This window comes from Oncorhynchus clarkii, chromosome 20, assembly GCF_045791955.1.
Source record: "Oncorhynchus clarkii lewisi isolate Uvic-CL-2024 chromosome 20, UVic_Ocla_1.0, whole genome shotgun sequence".
NCBI lineage: Eukaryota > Metazoa > Chordata > Actinopteri > Salmoniformes > Salmonidae > Oncorhynchus > Oncorhynchus clarkii.
In genome coordinates, this window is record NC_092166.1 from 58,802,850 (window position 1) to 58,821,847 (window position 18,998).

At 43.8% G+C, this 18,998-nt stretch overlaps 1 protein-coding gene and 1 long non-coding RNA gene across 2 annotated transcripts in view; one reads left to right on the top strand and one right to left on the bottom strand.

Moving 5' to 3' along the window:
• Window positions 1-9,793: 9,793 nt before the first annotated feature.
• The window catches only part of LOC139376616 (glutamate dehydrogenase, mitochondrial), a 35,777-nt gene continuing 26,572 nt past the window's right edge, over window positions 9,794-18,998 (bottom strand). The window contains exons 7-13 of the mRNA XM_071119395.1: window positions 15,626-15,763; window positions 15,328-15,465; window positions 15,122-15,202; window positions 14,821-14,944; window positions 12,889-12,980; window positions 12,685-12,747; window positions 9,794-12,415 (exon numbers count right to left, since the gene is read on the bottom strand). Coding sequence (XP_070975496.1) covers window positions 12,296-12,415; window positions 12,685-12,747; window positions 12,889-12,980; window positions 14,821-14,944; window positions 15,122-15,202; window positions 15,328-15,465; window positions 15,626-15,763 — 756 coding nt within the window. The 3' untranslated portion in view covers window positions 9,794-12,295. The remainder of the gene's footprint in view (window positions 12,416-12,684; window positions 12,748-12,888; window positions 12,981-14,820; window positions 14,945-15,121; window positions 15,203-15,327; window positions 15,466-15,625; window positions 15,764-18,998) is intronic.
• On the top strand, window positions 12,972-14,544 carry LOC139376617 (uncharacterized). Its single transcript, XR_011627948.1, has 2 exons — window positions 12,972-13,432; window positions 13,575-14,544. It is a non-coding gene; the product is annotated as an uncharacterized lncRNA (long non-coding RNA).

Genomic DNA, 18,998 nt, shown 5'->3' on the forward strand with positions numbered 1-18,998 from the left:
ACAGTTTTAGAAACTTCAGAGTGCGTTCTATCCAATATTAATAATAATATGCAAATATTAGCAACTGAGACTGAGGAGCAGGCCGTTTACTCTGGGCACCTCTGGGCACCTTTCATCCAAGCTACTCAATAGTGCCCCTGCAGCCATAAGAAGTTAATGGCCAGTGGCACCCCCTTGTGGACAATAATGATTGGGGATGGCTCCCTACCCAGGCATGGAGCCCTGGAACCCCCATAAAGGCATTAAAACATTTTTTTTAATTAGCACCTGGTAACCCGTTCAATCACCAGGTGCACAGCTGAACATAATGTAATGAGATAGAAGTTTGGACAGTAATATTACAGTTTTTTGGGGGGAAAACCTTCCAAAATTACCAGGGGTGCCCTCTATTACCTGGGCCCGGGTGTGGGGTACTCTCTACCCGGTAATGGACCTCCAGCAGCCCACTAAAGGCATTAAACAAATTTCACCTGGTAACCCGTTCAATCACCAGGCGCACAGCTAGACTTAGTCTCTGGAGCGAAAGAGAGAAACGTGTACTTAGAATTTTTGAGACCATTTTTCAGATTTTTCAGAAAATTATTTAAAAAAATACTTCCCGAGGGGCAAGAGGTCACAAATTTGGACTAGTGCCCTCACTCGTGATGGGCTACAGTTACCCTCGCACCCTGAAGCAATTTCCCCCCGCCCCCTGTTTCTCAAACCCTGTTGTTGGCTCGGTTGTGCGGTTCCTACTAAACACTCCAGCTAGACAAAGACCTCTCGAGCGGCGCCCCGGCTTCCGTGGCTTCGGCCAGGGGCAGTTCAGGGCTTCCCACTGGGTGCACTGTGGATTGCACCAGAGCCTCCTCCCGTCACGGGGTAGGACCGTGACCTGGCTGTTCTCCACTTAGTGCGCCCAGGTAGAATCTCTATGTTGCGAGGTGCTACCTGGTTGATCCTGCCAGTAGCATATGCTTGTCTCATAGATTAAGCCATGCAAGTCTAAGTACACACGGCCAGTACAGTGAAACCGATTGGATGGTTTAGTGAGGTCACGGCCCTGGCGGAGCGCCGAGACTATCTGGAGGAAGGCCGAAGTGGAGAAGGGTTCCATGTGAACAGCAGTTGAACATGGCTCAGTTGGTCCCCGAATCTGGAGTGGCGGAGACGGGCGCCGTGAGGCGTCCTGTGCGTTAACGCAACCGATCCCAGAAAAGCTGTCGGGAGCCCCGGGGAGAGTTATCTTTTCTTTGTGAATGGCGGGGCTTCCTGGAGTGGGTTCGCCCCGAGAGAGGGGCCCAAGCCCTGGAAAGTGTTGTGGTTCCGGCGGCGTCCGTTGAGCTCTCGCTGGCCCTTGAAAATCCAGGGGAGAGGGTGTAAATCTCGCACCAGGCCGTACCCAAATCTGCAGCAGGTCTCCAAGGTGAACAGCCTCTGTCATGTTACTCGTAGATTACCTGATTTTGGGTCAGGGTTTTGTAAGTAGCAGAGCAGCTCATTTGCTGCGATCTATTCCAAGTCAGATCTAAGCTTTTGTCGGGGACGGAAGGCGTCTTCCACCACCTTCCTCCTTCTTTACTAATGGGTTACCAGGTGCACAGAGAAGGGCCAGGAGCCAGAGTACGAGAGGCCAGAGGCCCAGAGAGAGGGAGAGGGCAAGCAGGCGAGTAAAGGTGGAGACCCGGGTTGAAAGTTCCACCAGCACCTGGTAACCCATATGTGTGGACTTTATCACCAGGTGCACGCGGAAGGGCCAGAATACGAGAGGCTGGAGGCCCAGAGAGAGAGAGGGCAAGCAGGCTAGTGAAGGTGGAGACCCGGCTGGAAAGTTCCACCAGCACCTGGTAACCCATATGTGTGGACATATGTTTGGAGTCTCTGAGCGGAAAGCGGGTGGGTCACCCGGGTTACCAGGTGCTTGTGGTTCGTGACAGCGGAGCTGGTTACCAGGTGCACGTGGTTCCTGACAGGGTGGATGTATACTTTAGTGTCCGAGGAGGGGTGCTTAAGTGTGGGTGCCCCAGTTCTCCTGGTGGGTGAGGTTAAAATGGGGGTTGGCCCCGGCTGGGACTTATGTCGAGAGAGAGTGGTGTTGACCTAGGGAGTGTAGGCCTAGAGGCCTGGAGGTCCGTAGTTCCAGGGAGTATGCTATACTCTCAGGCCCAGAGAGAGGGGTGTTGACCCAGGCAGGGAGTGTAGGCCTAGAGGCCTGGCGGTCCGTAGTTCCACTGTTCTTCAAGGGGGCAGAGCAGGCAGCCTCTGTGGAGGTTGGCTGCTCTGTCCCCCTTTTTTTTGGCCTACTGGCAAGGGCTGGCCCCTGGAGCCATTTCCCCCATCAACACCTGGTAACTCGTTCAATCTGTTGATGTTTGGACTTTTTCTGAAGATTTTTTAAAAACCTTCCAAAATGATCAGGGGTGCCCTCTATTGGCTGGGCCCGGGTGTGGGGTGCTCCCATCCCATCCCATGCATGGAGCCCTTCCACCCTCCTAAAGGCATTTTTAACCATTTAAAAAAATGAGCACCTGGTAACCCGTTCAATCATCAGGTGCACAGCTGGAGAGAAACGTGTACTCCAATTTTTCAGAAAATGATTCAAAATACTTCCCGAGGGATTAGAGGTTCCAATTTGGACGGGTACCTTCTCTCGTGATGGGCTACAGTTACCCTTGGTCGAATAGGACCAGTCTACCCGGAAGCTATTCCTCCCACCCTCTGTACTTATTTTAATCACATTCTAACACAAAATTATATTATATAATGTTATTGAAAAATGGTTTTGATTACATGGAAATGTGCGTCTATGTGTGCCCTTTCATACAAAAAAACCCCATCCAGATTGGACATTTACTTTTCGAGTTATTAATGGTTAAAGAACAAAACGGGGGTTGGGGTATTTGACCCCATCTGGGGGAGCAACACGGTAGCCATGCGGGTGACAGGGCTTATGTCGACAATTGGCCTGCCCCATAGTAACCCCATTCAGTTCCAGATGGACTAGACATGTACCGGGGAAATTTGAGAAACCTGGGTTTCGACAAACAGAGAACCATGTCCTAGAGATCCGGGAACGTTGGCAAACTTCTAGACCCGTGCGGATATTTATAAATGGGCTGTTTCGAGGGTTCTGGGTCCTTCAGAACCATGGTTCTAATGCTCCAAAGGTGACCATCCCTTCGGTGGCCGATTGGAGGTTGTTTAGCCCCGTGGAGGGAGAGCCTGGTTATGTTCCCATGTCCTGGATTTAAAAAAGGCTGGGCCTTTTATCCCATTCCAAAATATGATTTTGGATTGGAATCAATTCTTTGGTATCCACAAGGACAGCAATAAAAAACTCTGTGTGTGTGTGTGTGTGTGTGTGTGTGTGTGTGTGTGTGTGTGTGTGTGTGTGTGTGTGTGTGTGTGTGTGTGTGTGTGTGTGTGTGTGTGTGTGTGTGTGTGTGCGTGCGTAATGCACCAGGGGTTTAGTCAGGCTCTTAGTCCTCCCCTACAGGTACTGTATGAAGCAACTCCCTCCCTCGGCATGCTGGGAGCTGATAGAGTCACAGAGAGGTCTAGAGCAGTGGTGCGTATTCATGGAGGCCAAGGGAAGCCAGGCTTCCCCAAAGAATTGACCAAGAAAAAAGAAAAAAAAACATTCTAAATAATATATCTTTCGTCTCTCTGTGTTTCATAAATTTCCTTCAATTCGCAAGGGGCTGAATGTATCTCACCGGAGAAAGCATCAGAGTGAACGAAACAGGGTCCCTCTCCCTCCCTCTAATAAACAGCAAATCAACATTAAGCTAAACTGAGTGAGCTCAGATGTGAATGGTCCTGGCGCACCAAAAAAAAGTTTCAAGGGAAGCCAGCTTGGATTTGGCTTCACACCAATCACATTTCATGAGAAGAAAAAATGTAATTGACCAATTTTTATTTTTTTTGCATCTCGTTGTGTCATTGTCCTTCGGTGGTTAGCTAGCTAAAATCAGCCCTTTTCTAAATGATCCATGGCTGGAGATAGGGATTTGAACTTGTTGTTGTTTTTTCTTAATTCTCCGTACTGGCCAATGATTATAACTCTGATTCTAATCCAACCATAAATTCATACATTGTGCTCCTGGCCTGTGCGGATGAAAGTTCAACATGTAGCTACAATAGATGCAGTAGGCTAATGTTAACTAACTGGCATGGTGCATTGTAGTCATACTTTAAAAAATATATTTTTAGCAGACACTCTCATCCAGAGCGACTTACAGGAGCAATTAGGTTGCTCTCCGGTTTTATGATGAAACAAAGGTGTGGTTGAATTTATTCTGGACAATGTGTCTTCTTATTGTCTCAGCCTTAGGGCTCAAGGAATATGAACTAACAGGTTATAGAGCAAATAATGCAATTATCACGACATATACAGTACCAGTCAATTATTATTGGCACATTCACCAACTCCCCTCTCCGGAAGACAAAAGTACATTTGTTTTACATTTGAGTTTCTACAGGTATTTTTCAACCCAATCGGGTTGAGGTCAGGTCATCTGATGCAGCACTCCATCACTCTCCTTCTTGGTCAAATAGCCCTTAAACAGCCTGGAGGTGTGTTGGGTCATTGTCCTGTTAAAAAAACAAATGATAGTCCCACTAAGATCCAACCAGATGGGATGGCGCATCGCTGCAGAATGCTGTGGTAGCCATGCTGGTTAAGTGTGCCTTGAATTCTAAATAAATCACTGACAGTGTCACCAGTAAAGCATCCCCACACCATCACACCTCCTCTTCTAAGCTTCACGGTGGGAACCACAGATGCAGAGATCATCCCTTCACTTAATCTGCGTTGGTTGGAACCAAAAATCCCACATTTGGACTCATCAGATCAAAGGACAGATTTCCACCGGTCTAATGTCCATTGCTCGTGTTTCTTGGCCCAAGAAAGTCTCTTCTTCTTATTGGTGTCCTTTAAAAGTGGTTTCTTTGCAGCAATTTGACCATGAAGGCCTGATTCACTGAAACTGGAAACACTTATCTCCCTCACCAGCTTTAAGCACCAGCTGTCAGAGCAGCTCACAGATCACTGCACCTGTACATAGCCCATCTATAAATAGCCCAAACAATTACCTCATCCCCTACTGTATTTATTTATTTTGCTCCCTTGCACCCCAGTATTTCTACTTTGCACATTCACCTACTGCAAATCTGCAATTTCAGTGTTTTTAATTGCTATATTGTATTTACTTCGCCACCATGGCCTTTTTTTTCCTTTACCTCCCTTATCTCACCTCATTTGCTCACATGTTTTTGTACTGTATTATTGACTGTATGTTTGTTTTACTCCATGTGTAACTCTGTGTTGTTGTATGTGTCGAACTGCTTTGCTTTATCTTGGCCAGGTCGCAGTTGTAAATGAGAACTTGTTCTCAACTTGCCTGCCTGGTTAAACAAAGGTAAAATAAAATAAATAAAATATATTCACGAAGTCTCCTCTGATCAGTTGATGTTGAGATGTGTCTGTTACTTGTACTCTGTGAAGCATTTATTTGGGCTGCAATTTCTGTGGCTGTTAACTATAATGAATTTATCCTCTGCAGCAGAGGTAACTCTGGGTCTGCCTTTCCTGTGGCGGTCCTCATGAGCACTTGATGGTTTTTGCGACTGCACTTGAAGAAACTTTCAAAGTTCTTGAAATGTTTCGCATTGACTGACCTTCATGTCTTAAAGTAATGATGGACTGTCATTTCTCTTTGCTTATTTGAGCTGTTCTTGCCATAATATGGACTTGGTCTTTTACCAAATAGGGCTATCTTCTGTATACCAACCCTACCTTGTGACAATGCAAATGATTGGCTCAAACGCATTAAGGCGGAAAGAAATTCCACAAATTAACATTTAACAAGGCACACCTGTGAATTGAAATGCATTCCAGGTGACTACCTCATGAAGCTGGTTGAGAGAACGCCAAGAGTGTGGCTACTTTGAAGAATCTCAAATATAAAATATATTTTGATTAACACTTTTTTTTTTTGGTTACTACATGATTCCTTTTGTGTTATTTCATAGTTTTGATGTCTTCACTATTATTCTACAATGCAGAAAATAGTTCAAATAAAGAAAAACCCTTGAATGAGTAGGTGTGTCCAAACTTTTGACTGGTGCTGTAGGTTGTAATATGGCTTTTTACTGTCAGCCTGGCCTCCCCAATGATTTTACCCACGCAGCGCAACTGGTTAAGAGGTCAGGAAGAAAACAAAGCCAACGTAGAACCTCTAGTGTCATTGAGCCCAGTCCTAGGGCTCTATTCAGTCTGTATCACTGAAGTGTTATAGATTGCGCAATATAAATGTAAAGGTAATTTCAGATTGAGCCGACATACGCAGCGTTTACAGTGATGCAGTCTCCCCCAACGAGGCAACATTGCCTTTAAATTTCTATCACGCTGTAACGTTCAGTGGTCTAAAGCACTTTAAGTAAAAATTCTTTAAAGTACTTAAGTAGTTTTTTTGGGGTATCTGTAATTTACTATTTATTATATATATAATACAATTCAAGGAAACGTACCATATTATATAGAGACATGATTGCAGGGAACGCCTTTCCATCTCGTATAGAGAAAGTGAACATCAAACCTGGTTTAAAAAAACAAATAAAGCAACAGCTCATGGCACAATGCCTCTCCCCCATGTGACCTACTTGTTGTGTGTATGTACTGACAGGTATGTGGAACTGATAGACGCACATACACTACACGTTTTTAAACGTATGTAAATTGTAAAGTTTTTTGTCTGTAACGTTTTTTCCGTTATTTGGTGGACCCCAGCAACATAAGCTGTCGCCATTGGCGTAGGCTAATGGGGATCCTACTAAATCAAATCAAAATCAAATAATTCAAAAAAAAAAAAAAAAATGTACTTTTTACTCCATACATTTTCCCTGACACCCAAAAGCACTTGTTACATTTCAAATGCTTAGCAGAACAGGAAAAGGGTCCTCAAATTCATGCACTTATCAAGAGGACATCCCTGGTCATCCCTACTGCCTCTGATCTGCTTCGTTTGTCATTTATATCTGAGTGCTGGAGCCACTGGCTATCTGTAAATGTTCAAAACAAGAAAATCATGTCGTATGGTTTGCTTAATATAAAGAATGTAAAATGATTTATACTTTTACTTTTGATACTTAAGTATATTTCATTAATTACATTTACTTTTGATACTTAAGTATATTTAAAAGCAAATTATTTTAGACTTTTAACCAAGTAGGATTTTGCTGGGTGACTTTCCCTTTAACTTGAATCATTTTCTATTAAGGTATCCTTACTTTTACTCAAGTATGACAAGTGGGTACTTTTTCACCACTGGTAACGCTGAACTTTAGCGATATGGTTTGAATAGAGCCATTGGTGTTTTAATGATCTTTCAGGATGACATGTAACCAGCCCAATGTTCCATTCACAGACAAGTCCTTAACTGCTCCACACACACTTAGATCCTGCGCCAGAAGACATTAAAACAGATGAGTGTCTTGCCAGAGGTGGAATGGAGAAGAGCCACACCTAGGTGTGGTAGGTGTCACTTTCTCACACTCTCACACACATACATACATACATACGTACAGCCAACACCCCTAAGGAATCCACACAAACACAGAGAAACAATCCATGAGAGAACTGTCCTGGTACGGAGTGCGTTCTATGCTGGTTTTTGGCTTGGCCCATGTATCGTTGTGTTTGTTTTTATAGCTGAGCTGTTTTGACGGTCAGTCAAAAGGTCTGGTAACCTCCCAGGACATCACATCCAGCATTTCCTGTTTCCCATGCATCTTAATATCAAATAAATGAATTATTCATGTATTAATTGCATCTAATAATGTGTCATTTGCATCTTCACATTATGGATATCTATGAAGTGAATAGGGATTATGTGTGTATGTGCGTGCATGTGTGACTCCCAAGTCCAAGTATCTGCATATCCTTTATCATTTTTGGGTCCTCAGTTCAAACAAATTTTGAGGATCCTAATAAAGTTAGGAGGCCTCTCCCGCCTACGGTATTTACAGTTCCGCTGCTGGGCATTTCCACTGACAACAAGTTTTCATATGGACACCAACAACAAAAGCATTGCGCACCCTGAGGGTGTGTGTGTGTGACTTGAGGGGTGTGTGATGGAGGGGTGGCCTCTAAGCAGCTCTCCCAACCTCATATAAACCAATGCACACACACACACCCACCTACATCCAAAAGTTCTCACACACTCTACCGCCGAGTACAGAACACGCAGAGATGGATCTTCTGAAAGGATCAGGGAAACAGGTGGATGCGGTCATCGACAAAGCAGGTGAGAAAAAGGCATCTATAAGATAAATTGGTAAAGGTGTTTGTTTACGTGGTTGAATGATGGGGGACATTCATGTGGAGAATGAATCGTTTAAAACCAAACACACAGCAAAAATGATGTTTATATGCAGTAATATGCAGTTTTGCTTTGATTTTAGTGTTCATTGTTGTGTTATCAGCCTTCAAAATGTTCAATCTGGACTTTGGAATTTTAAGCGCATCTGCAGTTGATGAGCCAACAACATTCTTAAATCAAATAAGGAAGAGAAAAAAATCTTGGATCTGTACTTTATGGCACTGCTCATGTTTCAAAATGTTCAGTTGGATTTGTCTAGATTTAAAAGTGTAGGAGCTAATTTCTATCAGAAAGGGAAAAAATAAACAAAGATTCTGTGGCATCACATCATGAGTTCCAGCTGATACATTCTCCCTAACGAGACATACGATTTAATTCCACCAAATGTCTCATGTCGAGACAGAAGGTGCATGTTTGACAGCCCCCTCTCTCTCTCTCTCTCTCCCTCTGTCCAGCTGGTGTGGTGAAGGGGAAGGTGGGAGATATGATCGGAGGAGGAACGAAGGAACCAAAGAAAGATCAAGGTGATCTGTCTATTCTGAGTTACAATGCTAACACGGTCATGTAGCCTCACCTGTATGGGTCTCGATCAGGGATGTCAAACGAAAGTAACTCAGTATACTTTCAAATAACTAAAACCAAATCCAAACTGTGTGGAAATTATAATAGACCCACATAGTTTATTGACTGTGTAGAGCTCACTAATAATCACAGAAATGAAAGCTAGACAGTAAGGGACCATCGAAAATTCCAAAAACAATGGATAGTGGGACAGTTTTTTGCTAATTTTGATGGCGAGGAAATATAACTAATGTTCAGTGTGACCCTCCGGACCTCGTTGAAGACAGAATGCGGCCCCCGGGGAAAAATGAGTTTGACACCGCTGATCTAAACACACACCCACAATGTCAACTCTATTCATTGAATTCCTATCTACAACATTCAGTATGTTGCAGCCTCCTGAATGCGACCCAGGTGTAAGCTGTATAATGATTCTGTTGGGAGTCCGATGTCTTTGTATGCATTGTTGGAATGGTGTCTGATGATGTGGTTGTTTCTCCAGGTATTGGTGAAATGGTGACTGATGCGGTGAAAGGGGTAGCAGCCAATGCAGCCAAGGACAGTGCTGCAGACAAGGCCAAGTCTTTTGGAAAGAGCCTTTTGAAATAATCCCCCGACCTGGACTATACCATGTCCCCACTCCCCACGCCATCCCTACATGGACTCTACCATCTCTCCACTCACCCCTGAAGAGTTCTCTGGATACCTCAACCACAAACCTTCCTTCCCCTCAACCAACCCCATACACTGTACTGTAACTGAGATCTGTATAAAGTTAATAGGACATGAATAAAACACCTATCATCTTTCAGCACTAGTCTCTGTCTGTCTGTACCTCACATACTGCGCGTATACATCACAGTCAAGCCACACTTGTGTTTTTGTCATCATTTTATTGGTTTTCAACAACAAAAAAGGAAATACACATTTCCAAAAGCAATTTCCATTTGCGAGCATGAACGGGTTATTGGAGAAGTAAAAGGAGAACGTTTGTTCCATTGAGTATCTCTACTCTCTCGCTCAGAGTGGGGTGGGGGGTTTGGAGGAGGGTCAGATTGGACAAGACAGGAGCAGTAGGCAGGGAAGGTTGGGGGACTGATGTAGTGCAGAAGGGTGTAGAACTTTACTAACAACCAAACACAGTAGAACCCAGTGTTCCTCAGCACAGAACGCTAACCATAACCCCTGACCTCTAACCCTGAGCCCGGGGCCCGTATCAACAAAGCGTCTCAGAGTTGAAAATTGGTCATAAGTGCTGAGAATAGAGATATTTCACTCCTACTATTATGAGTGAAAATAAAAGCTATGCATGAAGCCTCTTTCGTCATAAGAGTCACACCTAGTTGACAGATAATTAGGACACCTCATAAGCTGTCCTAACCAGTTAAGAGTTACCAGCAGGTGTCTTGATAACAGACAAATGCAGCCAGTCAGTGGTTCCCGCGTCATTTGCAATAGCTTTTGAGTTTTTAAAAGAACGTTTTGATATTTCATCAATCCATAAATAATCTAGACCTACAATCAACAGTATCTCTTGCCCTTTTGACAATGATTTCACATGATATGCCTAAATATTTATAACCACTACGCTAATAAATATACACATTTTCCTTTTGATTATTTAATGACCTACATCAAGTTATTTCAAGTTATCCATTTGGAACGCAACCTCACATAGTTAAAAAATATGTCTAAATTGGGCAACCCTATAAATTGTGCAACTGTAGGCATCTAGTGCTTATGCAACCTTTGATTGTGTTCAATGAAAATGACAGACCTTTCAAACATTATGGGCAAGTGACTTGATGCCTACTGTGCCAAAGCGATTTAGAGTTGTTAAACGGGAGTGACAATGTGTGTGTTGCTATAACGGTAATATTGTCCAAATAAAGCTTTTGACAACCATAAAAATTTGATTACAATTTGATTTATTTTATGCATGCCAACATACTGGGCAATAATTAAAAATAAGCAAAGTGATCGTGTCAGGATGAAAATGATATCAAACGTTTTACCATTACAACATTTGATGTACGTGTGTGCTCTTTAGAGTTCACAGCTGCCAATGCCTCATTGTGATTGGTTATTCCCCCATCATTTACAACAATGGCAATGAGCGTCATCACTATCTTTCCTTTGCAGAACCTCAAACCATCGTGATAAAAGTTTTAGGAGTTGATTTTACTCCTGGCTCAGAGTTTGTCTGAGCAGTGCCTTTTTGTTTGTTTTGTATTGTACCCCCTTTTTCTCCCCAATTTCGATCTTGTCTCATCGCCTCAGGAGAGGTGAAGGTCGAGTCCGAAACATGAAGGTCGAGGCCGAAACATAAACCCGCCAAACCACACTCTTAACACCCACCCGCTTAACCCAGAAGCCAGCTGCACCACTGTGTCGGCAGAAACACTGTTCAACTGATGACAGCCGGCAAGCACCCGGCCCGCAACAAGGAGTCGCTAGAGCGCGATGTGCCAATCAAAGCCCCCCCCGGCCAAGCCCTCCCCTAACCCGGATGACGCTGGTCCAATTGTGCGCCGCCCTATGGGACTCCCGGTCATGGCCGGTTGTGACACAGCCTGGGATCGAACCCAGCTTTGTAGTGACGCCTCAAGCTGTGCCTTAGACCTCTGCGCCACTCGGGAGGCCCATCTGAGCAGTGTCTTAAACTTATTCTGATTTTTTGTGTGTCTTAAAACAGGTTATAACAGGATTCCTAGGACCTTTTCTGAGATGCTTTGTGGATACGGACCCTGACCTCTAACCTCTGGGAGGAAAACTGAGGAACACATATGATGTCATCTTTCCCTGTTATAAAGTTTTAAACTATTTCCCTTAAAAAAAAAAAAAGTATAAGTCTAAAGTTAACATTAAATCGATATCCTTTTCTAAAGTACAGTATAGGGGTGTATGTGCATCTCTTCAGGTCAGAGCTCCGTCAGAGCTGAGGCATCTCCAGTGCTGTGGTCTGAAACCATGGCAACACCAGGGTCAAACAAGACAAAAAGACAGACATTGAACTCAGATAGTAAAGTTTGCGGGGGGGGGGTTGTCTTGAATCTCTCTCAGCATAGCTTGCTTCCTGCTACAACCTGCTCCTTTCACAATACACAAATAACTGAACGACAATACGGAAACAAAACGATACAGAAATACTGAGTTACCGTCATGATAATGAGATACGGCGAGGTCATGGGACACAGAAAACAGTATGTTTCAGTGTGTGTGTGTATGCATGTGTGTCTGTGTGCGTGTGTACGAAGGGGAGGCGGGGATCTCTAATGTAAATGTTCAATTGTTCTAAAGGCAGATTGGGCAATGGGGAAGCGGTGGAACCAATAGCAGGGCAGTATGGGTGGGATCTGACTTTGATAGGGTGATTATGTGACGGTGATGCCGGCCTCGTTGTAGACCTTGAACACCTTCTCGATGGCGTTGACGTACGCAGCCGTCCGCAGGTCCAGACCTAGGTTGTACTTACTGGCCGTACGCATGATTTGCTGCAGGGGGACAAAAACACACAAACACTAGTTAGATACCAGTTACACTGGCAAAACCAGTCACACACACTGACAAACATACACAGACACATGGTGGTGTGATTGAGAGGTGCCCCGGGCCAGGGCGGGGGCATTGTCATTATCACAGTCTGTCTCATAGAGAACATATGATTAAATTCTAGGATCTGACTCATCGGCACTAACCTCACAAACACACGCAGACACACACACACACACACGTATACATGTAAGCACGCTCACACTCTTACCCTGGCAGATCTCTCCATGGTGTAGGCCAGGCCAGAGTGAACAATGTCCTTCTCAGAAGCACCCTGGAGTGGAGAGAGGAAGGAAAGATGTGTTACCAAACTGCCAACACACCACATCACTTCCATACCACATAGGTTGTGAGTGAGTGTGTGTGTGTGTGTGTGTGTGTGTGTGTGTGTGTGTGTGTGTGTGTGTGTGCTCACAGCGACTCTGGCCTGGAAGTCAGCGGTGGGGACAATGGGGATTGGTCCTCCCTGTTTTCCAAACTTCCTCTCCAAACTCTCCTGAACGGACACTGACAGAGAGAGAGAGCGAGGGATAGAGAGAAATAGTTAGACAGCAATGTAGCAATGTAACCTGATCATTGGCAACCATCGTATTTTCAAGTATATCCAATCGATCAACATTCATCCCTGAAGTTTCCTCTGGGTTCACTCACACATTTCAGATATCGTTTTCATTCAGTTGAGACCTCAACGTCAGAAAGGCGTATCTGTCATTCTACCTGGCACGTCACCTTAACCTCCGTTATATACGGGAGTGACCAACGGAAAGATCGCCAGTTACACTTGTTTTGAGGTCATCTTTTCAGTAAAAAACGGAAACAATTTCCAAGAGAGGACACAGTACTGTATCTCCTGCTACACCGAGGTTGTTAAAGGAAGAGGAAAAGTCTTCAGAACTGAACGAACACAGATCCTCTACAGACAGAGAGACGAGATCAGAAAGCGGACACACAGCTCCAGAGTGAGTACAGATGAAAGACTTCCAATATTAGTCAAGGAAATACAGGGCCCTGCTCCTAATATTTAACCTGGCTATTTTGTGAAAGAGAATATGTTGTTAATGAGTGACCTAGATAATAAATACATTAACATCTTTATTACAGGTGGTAGTAAACAAAGAGTCAAAGGAAATCTAGTTGCCACATCTAGAAATGGCAGAGGTAAAACAACTGAACAATTTGCCCCCCCTCGTCCCCTACCCTGAGGGGATGACAGATGAAAAGAAAAAAGAAAAAAGAGAAATTTTGCATGAAAATCCAGAGACTTTATATCGTGATGAAAAAAAACAGGCTCCGTGCAACCTCATTTTCTACACAACAAACGGTTCTACATGGGAAGAGGAAATACTGAAACACTATCCTGAGGGAAAACAGTGGAGAAAAATTCAAGATGGCAAACAACTGAAAACGAAGGCAGGCACTATAAATGTGTATGATACTGGGATAATCATGGTGCAGGGTAATAGTGAGACGTTAATGATCTTCCCAAATGATTTCCCAGCCTTGAGCGACAGAGTGAGAAAGAGTGTCGAGAGCAAGCGTGTCGAGGCGAGTGAGCGTGTCGAGGAGAAAATGGCAGAGCTAGGCATTGAGGAAAGAGGAGAGCAGAGGAAAAGAGAGAGCGAGGACATAAAAGAGGAAGACATAAAAGAGGAAGACATAAAGGGTGAAATAAAGGAAGAGGTTGAAGGAGGAAAAGGGAAGCACTGAACATTCCAGGGCAGATCAGATGAGAAACATTATTTTACGGGATGTATAATTTGATGAACAATTATGCTAAAGCCTGCTGTTCCTCTCACCGTATTTCATGTATTTCTTATCTGTGGTATTTTCTACCTTTTAATGTTTGTTTTTTGAGCTTGTATGAAAAATGCATTCATAAGAGCTCACCATCATCATTATCTTGCTTTGGTTATAGTTTATCACTTTCCCAATGATAAATTTGCTTAAAGCAAAAGGTGGTGGTCCCTGTGAATTTCCCCAGCAATAAGTGTTTCATTTTGTTTCAAAACGTGTGCTCTAAAATGTATCAAGATTTTTTAAATGCAATTCTAATAAAGTTTGATTTAACAAGTGTCAGGAGTCAGGATGTACTATATATTGGGGCGGCAGGTAGCCTAGTGGTTAGAGTGTTGGGCAGGTAAGGTAAAAATCTGTCATTCTGCCCATGAACAAAGCAGTTAACCCACTGTTCCTAGACCGTCATTGAAAATAAGAATTTGTTTTTAACTGACTTGCCTAGTTAAATAAATAAAAATAAAATATATATATAGGTAGCAGTGGGAATCTCTCTTGTATTGGAAGGTGAGAAGGTGGCTGTGTGGGTCAGAGGTAAGAGGTCAGGACTTACTGAGGAGATGGTAGTTGGAGTCTCTCTCGTATTTGAAGGTGAGACGTCCATAGCTGACATGGTTCAGGTTCTTGAGCCACTCAAAGTAGGACACTGTCACACCACCGGCGTTCAGGTACATGTCCTGGGGGAGGGAGAAACACACACAGGAGGGTAAACAGATAAATGTCTCTGTCTGGGATTGTTGAGTGAGTCTTCAGCTTCTTGATTGGTTAATGAGAGAACTGCAGACACTGTGAATGTGTGCATGACGCCTTAACATGCAAATGTGTGTTTTATTCGTGTGTGTGTGTGTTCTTACAGGGATGACCATGACTTTGTTCTCTAGGAAGATCTTGTCAGCGTCGGGTGTGGTTGGGCCGTTGGCTCCCTCAGCAATGATCTAGAACAAACAACAACACTGGCTAGAGCAGAGGACTGTGAGTAGTGTAGTTTAAACTTGAGAGGAAAATATAGGGTATTGTGCATAGTGTAGTTTAGATAGGGGTGTTGTCTGTAATGTAGTACCTTGGCCTTGATTCTGTGGGCGTTGTTGCGTGTGAGCTGCTTTTCGCTGGCGGCAGGGATCAGGATGTGACACTGCGCTTCCAGGAGGCTGCCCTCGTATGGCTGAGCCCCGGGGAAACCTACGATCGTACCATGTTGCTGCGCACAGACATGCAAAGACACAGGTAAGTATGAGAGAGAGAGAGGAAGCCTTTGGCCAGCTCATATTCAGAGCAAGAGAGGGAGGAAGAGAGGAAGGGGGGTAAACAGAAAGAAGAAGAGAGAGAGAGAATGCAGGAGAGTAAAATAGTATTTTTACCAGTTTGTAGTCCTCCAGCTGCTTGGGGTCAATGCCCTCTGGGTTGTAGATGCTGCCGTCATACTCAGCGATGCCCACACACTTAGCACCATACCTGTGGAGGTACCGCATGGAGTGGAGACCCACATTACCAAAGCCCTAATGATGACAGAAAGGGAGAGAAATCATTATCATTGTCGTCATCACTACCACCACCTGCGCAGAAACACCCGACCAGGCCTGATCTCAGCTCCACTACATACACATGACACTAGTGCCCCCATGTGGCCCCCCTCTGTCACTGCAGAAGCCACAGCCACAGATTACTAGCTAATGAACTGAAACAGCAAATAAGCAGAGCGAGAGGACTGAAACCAGGTAATATCAAATATTATCCAAACCTGGTACAACTGGGAAATGTGGCTTTAACTATGACGAGTATATAACGCTGCTATAAGCCCTGCACAATAGATACTGTAGTTGAGAGGCGTGTGTGTCCACAGCAGCAGTGGCCGACGTCTATAAATACTCAGAGATCAGCTCCTTTCCTCCGTCTATCCCTCCATTATCCTCACTTCCGTTTCTCTCAGTTATCCTCTCCTTTGTTGCAGTATAAATCTGACCACTCCTTTCCTCAACTCTCTCTGTCATCTGCTAGATACATGACGACATTACAGATCTGCGTACTCACTAAATCTCCCAGAAAATCTAATCACACACACACACACACACTAGATAGGCAGGGCACAGGGTGAGCTCTCTCCACCTCACCCCTCTCCCTGCAACCACTACACACAAACAGACATTCCTCACCTCCAACCTCTCTCTGTTTAGTCAGTCAGTCTGTACATCAGGCACCAAGGCGAGATGTGAGTATATCAACAGATCTCTACTGCTGTTGCCATTAACTTTCATCCTAACTTAATCGGTAGTACATTCACCCTTACACTGAGTGACCTACACACAAACACATACCTTGTCGTACACTCTCCGCAGCTCATTACAGGGAAAGGGTGATAATTATAGACAGGCTTCCAGGAAAGAGGACAAGGCCATGGGGCCTGCAAGTGTGTGTGTGTGCGTCTGCGTGTGTGTGTGTATAGTCAGGTCCGGGCTTCTTCATGTATCGCTCCGAAAGATATAAAGACCTCTCTGGGAAGAAGAAGGGCGGGGGTGTATGCTTCATGTACATATTCTTTATCCCTTTCGACTTGTGTGTATAAGGTAGTAGTTTTGGAATTGTTAGGTTAGATTACTCGTTGGTTATTACTGCACTGTCGGAACTAGAAGCACAAGCATTTCGCTACACTTGCATTAACATCTGCTAACCATGTGTATGTGACAAATACATTTTATTTTATTACCGTTCAAAAGCTCGGGGACACTTAAAAATGTCCTTGTTTTCCATGAAAACATACATGAAATGAGTTGCAAAATAAATAGTGAATATAGTCAAGACGTTGACAAGGTTATAAATAATGATTTTTTATTGAAATAATAATTGTGTCCTTCAAACTTTGCTTTCATCGAAGAGTCCTCCATTTGCAGCAATTACAGCCTTGCAGACCTTTGGCATTCTAGTTCATTTGTTGAGGTAATCTGAAGAGATTCCACCACATGCTTCCTGAAGCACCTCGCACAAATTGGATTGGCTTGATGGGCACTTATTATGTACCATACGGTCAAGCAGCTCCCAGAACTGCTCAATAGGGTTGAGATCCGGTGACTGTGCTGGCCACTCAATTTTAGACAGAATACCAGCTGACAGCTTCTTCCCTAAATAGTAATTGCATAGTTTGGAGCTGTGCTTTGGGTCATTGTCTTGTTTTAGGGGGAAATTGGCTCCAATTAAGGGCCATCCACAGGGTATGTATGGCATGGCGTTGCAAAATGGAGTGATAGCCTTCCTTCTTCAAGATCCCTTTTACCTTGTACAAACCTCCCACTTTACCACCACCAAAGCACCTCCAGACCATCACATTGCCTCCACCATCCTTGACAGATGGCGTCAAGCACTCCTCCAGCATCTTTTCATTTGTTCTACGTCTCACAAATGTCCTTTTTTGTGATCCGAACACCTCAAACTTAGATTTGTCTATCCAAAACACTTTTTTCCAATCTTCCTCTGTCCAGTGTCTGTGTTCTTTATCCCATCTTAATATTTTCTTTTTATTGGCTAGTCTGAGATATGGCTTTTTCTTTGCAACTCTGCCTAGATGGCTAGCATCCCGGAGTCGCCTCTTCACTGCTGATGGTGAGACTGGTGTTTTGCGGGTACTATTTAATGAAGCTGCCAGTTGAGGATATGTGAGGCGTCTGTTTCTCAAACTATACACTAATGTACCTGTCCTCTTGCTCAGGGCCTCCCACTCCTCCTTCTATTCTGGTTAGGGCCAGTTTGCGCTGTTCTGTGAAGGGAGTAGTTAGTACACAACGTTGTACGAGATCTTCAGTTTCTTGGCAATAACTCGCATGGAATAGCCTTCATTTCTCAGAACAAGAATAGACTGATGAATTTCAGAATTAAGTTCTTTGTTTCTGGTCATTTTGAGTCTGTAATCGAACCATGCTCCAGATGCTCAACTAGTCTAAAGAAGGCCAGTTAAATCTTTAATCAGCACAACCGTTTTCAGCTGTGCTAACATAATTGCAAAAGGGTATACTGACGATCAATTAGCCTTTTAAATAAAGGATAATTTAAAAAAAATTCAATGATAAACTAGGATTAGCTAACACAACGTGCCATTGGAACACAGGAGTGATGGTTACTGATAATGGGCCTCTGTACGCCTATGTAGTTATTCCATAAAAAAATCAGCCGTTTCCAGCTACAATAGTCATTTACAACATTAACAATGTCTACACTGTATTTCTGATCAATTTGATGTTATTTTAATGGGGAGAAAATGTGCTTTTCTTTCAAAAACAAGGACATTTCTAACTGACCCCAAACTTTTGAACGGTAGTGTATATTCAAGAGTCTTTTAACGAATGTATGTTAAAATAAATAATTTAAGTAAAACAGTAAAAAGTAAAACAGATAAACAGTTCTACAACTAAACATCAAGAATCCGCAAAGTGCCTGCCCTGCCAAAAAATGCTGAGTGCAACAGTTTACATCCTGTGTTTACATCCTGTGGCGTACTGCATTAGCATCGAATAGTCCCCGCCATTTACTTTTCAGGGAAGCCAGGAACCAATACACACAGTCAGTTAGGAAAGCAAAGGCTACCTTTTTCAAACAGAAATTTGCATCCTATAGCTCTAACTCCAAACAGTTCTGGGACACTGTAAAGTCCATGGAGAATAAGAGCACCTCCTCCCAGCTGCCCACTGCACTGAGGCTAGGAAACACCACTGATAAATCCACGATAATCAAGAATTTCAATAAGCC